General features: G+C 43.2%; 1 protein-coding gene across 1 annotated transcript in view; it reads right to left on the minus strand.

Moving 5' to 3' along the window:
* LOC117764806 (LHFPL tetraspan subfamily member 4 protein-like) overlaps window positions 1-9,898 on the minus strand; it is a 31,099-nt gene extending 21,201 nt beyond the window's left edge. The window contains exon 1 of the mRNA XM_034590886.1: window positions 9,490-9,898. Coding sequence (XP_034446777.1) covers window positions 9,490-9,898 — 409 coding nt within the window. The remainder of the gene's footprint in view (window positions 1-9,489) is intronic.
* Window positions 9,899-11,967: the final 2,069 nt, after the last annotated feature.

Here is an 11,967-nt window from a genome sequence, read left to right on the forward strand (position 1 = left end):
CGTGGGCTTTACAAATTCACTAGTGAAGCAAAGGAAAAACAACACACACACACACACAGGCTCCAAAGAAGAGAGAAAACGCTCTCATTAATAATGCAGCTCTCACACCATCATACACACATTTACCCGCTGTCTTACACGCTCACGTGAACAGATGTGTGTGTGGCCCCGCAGACACACATGCAGATACACACACAAACACACTTTCACACTCATACATGAAAGCAGGAGTATATCATCAGCATGAAACACACAAACTCATTCATTTACTTTCTTTCCCTCACTCCCATTCTGTCTCTCCTTCCCTCCCTCCCTCACACACACACTGCTACACACTCCCTCTGTTCCTCTTTTGCTTCACGCCGCTGCATTATGACATTTGTAGGCTATGTACAAAATGGACAACAGGGAAAACAACACTTTGAAAGTGTGCATTGAAACACATTGGTCGTTTAATGCAAGAAAGGTATAGACAAAACCAGCAAACACTACCGCAGTGTCCCTTAGTGAAACTATACTTGACAGTTTATTTTCAAAGCTGACATTGAGTGGCAATAACTTGATTCCTTTGTGTAGCGAGGTAAAAAATGTGAGTGTGGAGGTTGAGGTGGGGGATGGGAAGGAAGCAGGTTGCATGCCAGTGTTCTGTCACGGACCTGCAATTATTGTTTGTGGTTCATTAATCATTCACAATTCATCACCTCGATATTTCCCTAACCTTAGTTGTTGCCATAGTTGCCTTTCACAAGTTGTGTAGAAAGCGAGAATTATTAATACACTGACTTTTTATCCAATATGAAAACTGAAATCTGTAAGTCTGAAGAAATCATGATGGTCAAATCAAATTGTTGCGTTTTCGGCAAAGGACAGAAGTCGCTGGTTGAAATCAATCAATCAAAACACTTCACTGAAAGCAGATTACATTTTGTGTACACATAGAGTATTGCAAGCACCCGATTATGCACTTAAAAACCTTAACCTTAGTAGGCTACAGCCATACTACTTAGTTTTTGCTTGAAGAACTAAAACGATCTCTGTAGAATCAAGCATTTTCACTTAGTTTTAATCCCCATCCAATACTAACATGCCTGAAAACTCACATCATGTTATCACTCACGTACACTGGGCATGTTTGTGCCTCTGTACACAGGAAGCATTTGGTTGTTGTTAGCAAAGACAACAGGGTCAGCAACAATTGTAACCAATTATCCATGTTGCATTATACACTGGTAGCTGAGGCTAACACAGGTTGTTTTCTTCCAGAAGGGGCTCATGTGAAAGCAGCCCGACGAATTAGCGAAGGCCACTTTGTGACTGAAAAGACCCAGTCAGCAAGAGGTTGTGAGTCTCTACCTCATCGTTTCCAAACATCTCAGGTTCTGCCTGTCCAGAATAATACGCAGCTCCAAAGTTTTCAAACTGTTCACATGGTTTATAAGCTGTGTTCTCACATTTGTAAACTATGGCTTCAGATCCATGCACTCAGACAATGTATCTGTGAGTGAGAAGCACAGTTGATAGTCTGACACAGTGAGAGCAAACCCTGACATGTGCAATGTATGGGTGTAGTTTCACCTTTTCTTCCCATCAAGTAACTGAACATTTTTCGTACATACAGAAACTTTACAGTGGACCCTGCACTACCTTGGGTCTTCAGCAACACACTCGACAAGCTACAAGTCGATCAGATGAGCAGTCGGACAGTCAAATGGCAGAGATGCCTCCATCTATCATTACATCAGCAGAGAAGTAGAGCGTGCAGGGACAGCCCACTTTTAGAACTACTCGGTTCCGGAAGTAAATTTCCCATTCATTTTGTCCATTGATGATTCAGAAAATCTTCATAAAATATGTTTAAGCCAGGAACCAGGCCAACCAGCTACAAGATGAAAAGTGATTATAAAACATTTGATTCTGGGCAAAAAACGGAAAAAGGCAAAGATATAAGAGTGTGTACATAATTTTAATGAATGAACTACGCATCCCATAAACCATTGCGAAGGATCCCTATCCAATGACTTCCAATGCCCTTGAATTTAATGTATCCTTGTTGAAGTGATTTTCACCCCTTTTGGACTCTTTTCCTCATCTCTACAAAATCGTCGCATGTTAGGGCTTCCTCACACTCGAGGACTTTCAACTCTTAACTGATTTTAAAACTCTTGGCAGACCACAGACATTATGACATATTAACCTATTTTTAATCTTATAATCGTCAGAACACACACCCTGGATTTGGCCAGAACGTAAGACCACACACCTGTCGGTTGTAGTAAAAAATCTCAACAACAGTGGCATTTGAAATCTCTAAGAAACTTGCAAAATTTCTTCTTCTTCTGTTTATTTAGGGCAGTTGCAAACAATTATTAGGTGCATTACCGCCACCTTCTGAACAGGAGTGTGAAGCACTTGTGTGATTGAACGAGACTTCAGAAGAAAAACAAACATGAAGGAGGACAAACGTCGTGTGTTCTGTTTTGCAGTGAAAAACTAAAAAGAAAGAAGACTATAGATGTATGGCTGAGAAGGCGGGATTTGCTTATACGTTTTGCAGCGTAACCTGAAAGTGAGTTTTATTGTTGTTTTTAGTCGAGTACGCAACATCCAGTTTGCGACACTTCCTGGTCAACTCGCTCTCATTGGCTTTTGTGGGTTTCGGTCAGAGCCGATTATCATAAACATCAAACATTTACGATTTGGGATCGGGGGCCTCCTACTCAATCGGTAGCATTAAGATTATCTTGTAAACCCCCCCAAGCTTTAGGGTTATCTGGGACGATAATCAGCAAAGAAATTACGGTCGCTCTGAAGTAAACTTAATGTAACGCTGAACCATCCAATCATAGCTGACTTGATTTTCGTGGTTGTGGTCAACATTTCTGTGGAAACAACAAGTTCCACCAGTCACAGCCGTTGCTATAACACCTGAGGGTGGTTGGGACTGGATTCTTCTTGACATTGTGAAAAGAACCCATTTTTCTTACATTACACATTACATCACGCCATTCAGAAAATGAATGGGATTTTCACTTTTACAACCACAACTTCGAGCTCTGTTCCCTTCTACAGTTTTTAAAAGAGCGTCACCCTTCTAACCAATCAGAGAAGGCCAAAGTAAACGGGTGTGAGTGCATAACTGTCAATTGGAGATTACACTTCTGGCCAACTAGACTCTTTGGCTGCTGAAAGATTTTTTTTATGACTGAGTCACAGGCTAGCCAGGTCCCGAGATTCGTGCATTACAGTTTCCTACCGCTCTCTATTCTGTTCCTCTGACATACACGTTCTCGCTTTTACGAACACATACTCTCACATTAAAACCGAACAGTCACTGACAGGTCGTTTCTCCCAGGGCGGCTCTTCCCCTGTGCCACGGCCCATGTCCTGCTTAGTTCTGTTTAATATTGCAACAGACAGGGTCAGTCGTGACGGAGGGATGGAGGCATGAGCCGATGGAGGAGAGGAGGGAGAGAGGGAGTAATCAGGATGAAATGGCTGGTGGGCTACTGAGCTTTCCTGCGGTACCTCATCTCTGCAGGAGAGTTGGAATAAAACAAAAACTAGAAGGAGATAGTAGACGAGTGGTAGAGGAAGTTAGGGGAAGAGAAAAGGGAGACACGTAAGGGACCTCTCAGTCTCTGTTGGAAGGTAAAAAACTCCTGAAGTCCCTCAGAGCTCTTTGCGCTTAACTATTCTTAGCTCATAAAACCTCAATCAGCACCATTTGTGCTGACCTTTGTGCTGTGGGGAATTGTACCCCCCCCCCCACCCCACACACACACACACACACACACACACACAAACACACACCTTTTGTTCTGTGCTGCTTAGTCTCGATTCTTAGTATAATGTGACCCCATTATTCACTTTCTCACTAAGGTTGGACATAACTGGGGGAGAAAAGGAGGAAAGTCACCTATTTGCATGCGGCTGTTCCTGCACTAATGCTCCTAACCTGACTAGTCGATGCTTTTTACAGTTTGTGCCTCACCCTGCCGACCTCAGAACTGTCTGTAAGTTTTCAGAATAATTATCAGTTATTCATTTACTCACAATTGATAAACTGTTGCTGCTTTGTCCCCGTTGAGTGGATCATGGGGCCTGTATCACAAAGCAAGTTGAACATCGTCCAACTGGAGATCCTGAACAGCTGACTATGATCAGGGTCAGATGGTTTAAAATACGAGGAGTTATCTGAACCTCTACTTAAATTTAGATTAAATGTAAGCCACAAGAAGACTGAGACGGCAAAATGTGAGGTAGGTTATACAATAAAAAAGACAAGTCATTCATAAGATATAATGATAAAAAGGAAATATCCAAAGATAAAAATAAAGGCTGCTGTGATAAATAATTGGGGGAATTATTACCTATACTCTAATGTGTTATAATAATGGATTGGTATTTTAAACATCAGTCTAGATTGAGTGAAATGGTGAAATACATCAACGACTCAAATTACACTCGCCAAACACGTGCATTTAGAATTAGTGAGACAAGAAGAAATGTGCAAAGAAAAGATTTGCATTGAATATTAATAGTATGTGCTTCATTACACAGTGGACTTTCTCGGTCTCTCTGTTGTTGCACTTGTTTTTACTCTATGTGCAAAGAATGTGGACAAATTATTGGACACATTCCAGTGATCATCCTCTGTTCATAAACTTAAAAGAATACGTTGGTATGTTCGCCTGGTCCTGATGCAATGTTCCATTTTAATCCCACTGAATTTGTCATATGAATCAAATGAATGCTCTTGATTTTTTATTTCTATTGCTTCAGCTTTCATAGTATAGTATTGTTTTGAAGGTTCAGTTGTAGGATTTAGCAGCACTGAGCAGCTGCAGATTCCAACCAACTGAACCCCCCCTCCCCTTACAAGTGTGTGGGAGAACCTACGGTGGCCTGCAAGTAACATAATAGTCCCTTTCTGGAGCCAGCGTTTGGTTTGTCTGTTCTTGTCTACTGTAGAAACATGGTCGGGCAACATGGTGGACTGTTTAGAAGCAGAATTTCTCACAGCTTAGATACACAGGGCTAATTTTAAGTTAAAGAAAACCTGATGATTCTAAGTTTCAGGTGATTAAACACTAAAACATTAAATTTCGGCCATTAGTGCCCCCTAAATCCAACACCTCTACGATCGGGTTGGGAAAAAAAGGTGGAAACATCTTTTAACCTGACCTACCATGGTGATCCGACCCAATTAAAATCCAGCCAGCTTTGTGATACTGAAAGATCTGAGTAAAGCCCAAAGATAGCTGGATCACCAACCACTGTAATCCTCCCTCACCATGCAGGCCCCTGCTATAGCGCTGCAGGGTTTTACAATCAATTCCTCTTGGATTTCCAACAGTGCAGTGCAGGAGCTGTGCAGCGTGCATGTAAACACTAGAGACATTTCTGCTGGTGGTTTGGTTTCTTTTGCAGAACATTTCTTGGCTTGTGGTTTCCCCCCTGTTGTCCTACAGCTGTTCCACTAGCTTTGCAATCATAGTTAAATCTGTATCCATGTAAAACTATACTTTTGACGTGTTGGTAAATACAGCAATGGTTTATTGCCAGGAGTTATGAGTGGTAACTTACAGTCCTTTTCAAGTGCATTCACCTTATTTACATTCGGTCACTTCAGTATACAAGGAGACCAATTTTGGTCCATGTTCAGCTTATGGATGCCAAGACCCACTGTGTCCCTCTGCTCTGCCAAGACGCCTGCATCCCAGTGCTCCAGCCTAGGTACCAGTTTTTCCCTCTCATTTTTTAATTCAACCTTTACTATACCAATGAGTAACGTTCATTGACAGCAGTTATTATTTTACGGTGCAACCATTGCCGTGTCTCCCCATTTAGAAGAACCACTCAACCACAGAGACATTAAGCTACGCCTGGAAAATGTCTATCCTGTGCGGACGTTCAGGCTTCGCTACAGATAATAATACAGTGGGTGCACATTTGTGTTTTACCTTCTTCTTCCTGTAGCACACACCAGCCAACATTCATGATCAGGCACCAAACTGCTCCATAATTGACACTTTTTGTCCATTTGCCCCAAATCTGGGCCTCGACCGGTTCAACTTGGCCGTCACTGTGTTTACTGTAGTAGACTGTCGCTGCGCTGTGCCAGGAGACCTGCTGCTACGCCCAGCAGGGCAGAGTGGATGATTAAACCATCGTCTTCAAGGTGGCAAACACCATTAGGTTGTCTGCCAATTCTATTAGACAACTACCCCAGCCACACATCACACACTGGAAGGACAGGTAAAAGTTTCACATGCTCTGTACGTACGTTATTATAGCACTGAGCGTATGTGGCAAAAATGTCCAACTCTACTAGATGAGCTGTTGCTTTTCTGTAACATTGAGAATGAGATAAACTTGTATTTTCACATTTTCACATGTTTTTCAACAATTCACAGAGATGCAGGTGGACCCTCTGGCAATAAGACAGAAATCTTTCTCTACAGAAACCGATTGAAAAATGTACAAAACCATGGAAATCAAAGTGTGTTCTCCTGCTTGTGATTTAATTAATGTAAATAAAAATAAATTGTGTATCAACCATTGATAACCTATCTGTCACAGAGGCTTTTGCTTTCCTGTCACAAGGATATCGACCTCCGACCTTTTCAGTCTGATGGTGACAGGTGGTGGAAATGTGGGTGTAATGAGCGCTGAGAGGGGCCTGACGTGAGTCAAAAGCGTCGTCACATTCAGCGATTTCATGGATCACTCCTCATCACCTAAGCTTCGTCCTTCACATCATCATGTATGTTTATTATCCTCACATTTATCAGTGAAAACGGCAATGCTGCACTTGTGAGGTTAAAGACAGTGACAGTGGTTGACTTTACTTTGCACCCATGTGGGGAAGAAACTTAGGCTACATCCATACTAATACTTTTTCATTTGAAAGCAGTGTTTTCAAACTAATTTCTGTCCCCACAAGCATTTTGGCTTCGTATAAATCCCCGTCCACTAACCTGCCTGAAAACATACATTTTGCAAGCATCAACAAAGACAGTGACATTTGAGGTGATCAACATTTGGCCAATGTTAAGATCAGGACAGAAAAATTGATGATAACGCATTTGTATATGGTATATCAGACTCCTAAATCCGATATGTCGTATACTTCTCTCGTTCTGTCACTGCAGCTCCGCCATTTCTGTCAATGATGAAGTGCCCACTGACCCTGTCGATGACTCACTACTGCCCCTAACCTTCATGTTGGTATTGCATCTTGCCCACACATAGTATATGCGTCGCACTATTTTCTGAGGACACAACCTACACACCAAGCGGACGCAGGATACTGGAGGCAGCCATGATGCATCTGCACAGTTAAAAGAAGGTATATTTATGGCCTAAGTGAGAATTCTTACATGGTGATATCGTAACTTTTAGTTTTTCTTTTTTCAAACTAATATTTGACTTGATTAATAGTTTGTAGACACGGGTTGATGAAGATAAAGGGTGTCAAATCGGTACCTCTGCTGTTCAGCGCGATTCGTGCTGATTGTGGAACACCAAGCCATTTCCACACACACTGCAGAACAGAGGACCGAGTGGGCAGATGAGGATGAGGAAAAGAACAATACAGAAGGAAAAAAAAGTGCTGATCTCTCTCTCTCCCTCTCTTCTCCCCTTTCTGTCTCTCTCTTTCATTCCCCCTTCCTCGCATTCAGCATGCTGACTGTTTCTGTACAGAAAACCGACTCCCACGCTGTTTCTGCCTGGCCTATTTATCACATTGATCAGCTTTATAAAGGAGTCGGATATACACAGGAGACACGCACGAGAGAGATCCTGATGCCTCGCAACTTCTGGGAAACACTCAAAGGTGAAATCTTGCTGATGTGGTCATTTTTACATGGCGTGGCTTGGTAGCATCGAATCCCCACAGATTAAACGTTAAATTTAGCCTTATTCTCACAACGACATTGCATTTATCTGCAATGTGATGGCACTGAAAACCAACAGAAACGACAATAGCAACAAATCTTGATAAAATTCATAACCCGCATCAATGTCCTAGAAGTAGAATAAAACTTCAAAAGGCGAGAAGGAGAGCTGAAGTGATTAGTCTGTTGATCGACAAATTGATGACGTAATAATAATCTGATTGAGTGATTGGAAAAGGAGAATAAAATCTGATTCCAGCTTCTAGAATTTACTATTTGCTCAGCTCCTCTAAATCAACCACAAAAACAGTTGAGAGAACTTTAAACTACTTGGATTTCTTAGTACAACATCTGCAAAGGGGTCTTATCTTTGGCAAATTCACAAATCTAAACATCCCCCACTTGTAAATGTTTCAGACCCCCTACTTTTCTCCAGCACCATGCAGTTGTCTGTGAAGGTAGCACAACTCTGTGTGTAGCTATACTTTTCCTGCATGCGCTGGGAGGGCACCGTTTAAACACTCAAACATTTGTGCAAAGTGTTAATAATCTGTCCACGAGATCAGGTGACGAAACATCACCTTCCTGAAAAATCACACTAATCCAATCGACCTGGAATCATCCCTCAGAATTGCATGGAGGCGCGGTGTAAGCCCAAATCGCAGGGGCACCGCGCATCCATCGTGCCATGCACACCGCATTACACTGCATGGCTGTACATGACATGATGAATGAATGACATTTGCATTTCATCCGAACAGAGCAGCAATCCCCGGCTGCTTGCATGCTTTCTTGCTTTACAGATGCAGCGGTCTAGCCTCGGAATATAAATGGTAACGGGGGTTGGGGGTTGTATGCTGTGGCTCTCGGTGCGTTTCAGTGCCGTGAATAATGGCTGAAATGAATTCCTACTGTCTCTGTGCTGCTGCTGCTGCTGCCACTGCTACTGCTGCTGCTGCAGGAGTGGAGAGGATCTGCACAACACTCCTAATTAACTGTAACAAGACTGAGCCTATACACAACTGTTACACTCCATCATATTCCTTTTAGTGGACTAACACACACTCACACACACACACAAAAACACACACAAAGTTATAGTTGTATTCATCTAGGAATTTGCTGATATGCATGGACAGTATTACACCTTGCATCATGGTTTTTCATGCATTAAAATATATATTGTACCTATAGTTTTAAAGTATTTAGCCTCTGTGCATAACAGGACCAACATTCTGTTTATATTTTGTATAGTTTGCTCATTGGGACCAATAAAGTGCATTTATCTATCTATCTATCTAGATTGATCTATCTATCAATCTATACAAGGCAATGCAGTTGAATGTAAAGGTGGACCTGTATTATGACTGATCACACCACGACTGCATCAAATTGGAATTTTTGATTTTTTTAAAAAATATTTTTAAAAATAAACCACATGGCTACATGATTCAATTCACTGTGGCTCTTCGTGCGGTGTCTGTTGATCTTTGTGTGCAGGATTTCGCCCCCTTACAAGGCCCCTTTCGGTGGATCTATGTTAGTGAACAGACAGTAGATGACAGTACACGGTGAGATGTGTACCTACCACACAGCAGCTGCATCCAGGCGCAGGTCTTGTAAACGGTGGAGGTGTTGCAGAAGAAGAAGAGCGCCATGCAGGCGATGCAGCTGAGGGTCAGCACCATGGACAGCAGCACGAACACCGAGGCCACCTTGAAGGCTCCGGACGGGATGGAGCTGAAGTCGGAGAAGCTGCCCACGCAGGTGAGATCCCGGCTGGGCGACGGCCCGGTGCCCACGCAGTAGTGGAAGAGGCCGAAGTAGCCGGCCTGCGGCGTGTTGACGCTGTCGCCGATCCAGTAGGGCTGGATGAACACCACCACGTTGACGATGGCGAAGCAGATGGTGAAGATGGCCCAAAGCACCCCGATGGCGCGGGAGTTGCGCATGTAATTGTCATGGTAGATCTTGGAGGCTTCTTGGGAAGGCAACATGTTTGGTGTTTATTTTTTTGTATCTCTTTCCTCCTTATATCTCTCTTTCCACCGCGTCCTCTTTAGACTATTTTAGAAAAAAATGTAAATAAAAAAACAAACAAACAAACTGCTGGACACCTCTCACTCTGTGTTTCCCCTCTTTGTCAAATCTCCTGCGCCAATAGGCTCCTGCTTTGGCTGTTTCTAATGTGACTGTTAAATGGGCCTACATAACCATAGGATAAAAATATGCTTTTGATCTCACAAGACTAAACATTGTAAAAAATAAAAATGATTGGGGGGGTGGGGGGGTGCTACATTGAAGCAATACAAAATCATGGTTTACCTATACCAGTAATGAATAATTTACCAAGACCAGTGATTCAACATTGCTGTCTAAGGCTCCTTGGGGCTACACCATAAATGATTAAAAATACAAATCCATCAAAATAGGATTTTCTTTATTTCACAGTCGTCGGTGGGCGGGGGGCTAAAGCCGTTTTTCATCCTCATCCATCGGCTTTTTTTCCTGCAGGATGTCCTTTATTACCTTCCGTCACATCAGACGCGTTGTGTTGCCCGAAGCCAGCGGTGGAGCCCGTCTCTACCTTCCGAGGCATCCGTGGGGGTGCTCCCCTTCCTCTCTGCGCCCTTAGTGTCCACGCAGCATCCACAAACCCCACGCAATGAAACCTCAAAAGAAAAAAAAGAAAAAGAAAAACGAGGAAATGTGACAAACACGAGCCCTCCGTCAAATTTCAACAGTCCTTTCTCGTAAATCCGACATCCTCCACCGCCTCGACTCCAATATCATCACGGTTCTTCTCGCAGCCTTTATCCAGTATGTCTCCTCTCCCTCTCTCTCCTCCCTCTCCGTCCTCCTCTGCGCGCCCCCCGGAAGATGCTGATGTTGTGGGCTGCTGCCGATGACAGCGATGGGGCGCATTCACGTGTACGCGGGCCCAGCACTAGCCGAGGTAGTGTGTGTGTGTGTCTGTGTATTTCTGTGTGTGTGTGTGTGTGTGTGTGTGTGACATTAGTCCACGGGGACCTCAGCTTGGTAAAACCCAGGGTAGCCAGGGGTTTGAGTGAGGGGACCTTTCCATTAGAGAGTCAAGCACTGTAATAAGAATACAACAAATATTCCTGCAAAAAAAAAGTTTTGTGTGTATTAAACCAGAATTTGCGAAGGTAACCAGAGCCCATTCAGTTCATATCTGGTCTTTCCTTAAACACACACACACACACACACACATTTGTTCCCTCTGAAATGTAGTGGAGTAGATAAAACTGTCGTAGGCTACTAAGATACAGTAAAAATTGTCTTTTGTAAAAAAAGGAGAACATTGTGTAACCCCAGTTGGGTACAGATAAATGATTTAGAAAGCAACAAATAAAAATGAGAGGCTGAATTTCCTAACCTTGCGAGGCAACTGGATTTCTCACAAGCAAAAATCCTTCTTGCCAGGCTTGAAACTATTCGCTTGTGGCTGAACCCCAGCCGAAAGCAGTGTTCAAAGAAGACTTCGCAGGCGGTTCTTGTGTAGGATCAGAGTCAGGTGAGTTTCATTCTCAGCGCTGATAGATTTTCGCAACATTTTTTGCTCAAATTCAATATTTAGACTGAAGCAATAGATGCGAATTTCCCATCACCCATGCCATTTGCGTCATTCGTGCAGCCTGGCACAAGAGACGAGAAAAATGAACAGAAGGGAGTTCAGCCCTGAGCTTTGGAGACATTTTGTGCTATGTCATGAAAAGATACATTCTAGTCTGAGTTGGTTCTTTATTTTTAAAAGTCACCAGACACCACTGCATCCAACTGTTCAGATTTGTCTGTCTGGACCATTCTGCTGCATTTGACACAGTGAACCACCAGATCCTTATTTCCTCCCTTCAGGACCTGGGTGTCTCAGGCTCTGCTCTCTCCCTGCTCTCATCCTACCTCAACGGCCGCACTTACCGGGTAACTTGGAGAGGATCTGTGTTTCAAAACATTAGTACTTGCGTACCGTGCCGCGTTACACCCCAGTCTGTTCACTCCGCTCTGCATCTGCCAATCGGCTTGTTGCTCCCTCACAGTGAGC

The sequence above is a fragment of the Hippoglossus hippoglossus genome, chromosome 7 (assembly GCF_009819705.1).
Source record: "Hippoglossus hippoglossus isolate fHipHip1 chromosome 7, fHipHip1.pri, whole genome shotgun sequence".
Taxonomy (NCBI): domain Eukaryota; kingdom Metazoa; phylum Chordata; class Actinopteri; order Pleuronectiformes; family Pleuronectidae; genus Hippoglossus; species Hippoglossus hippoglossus.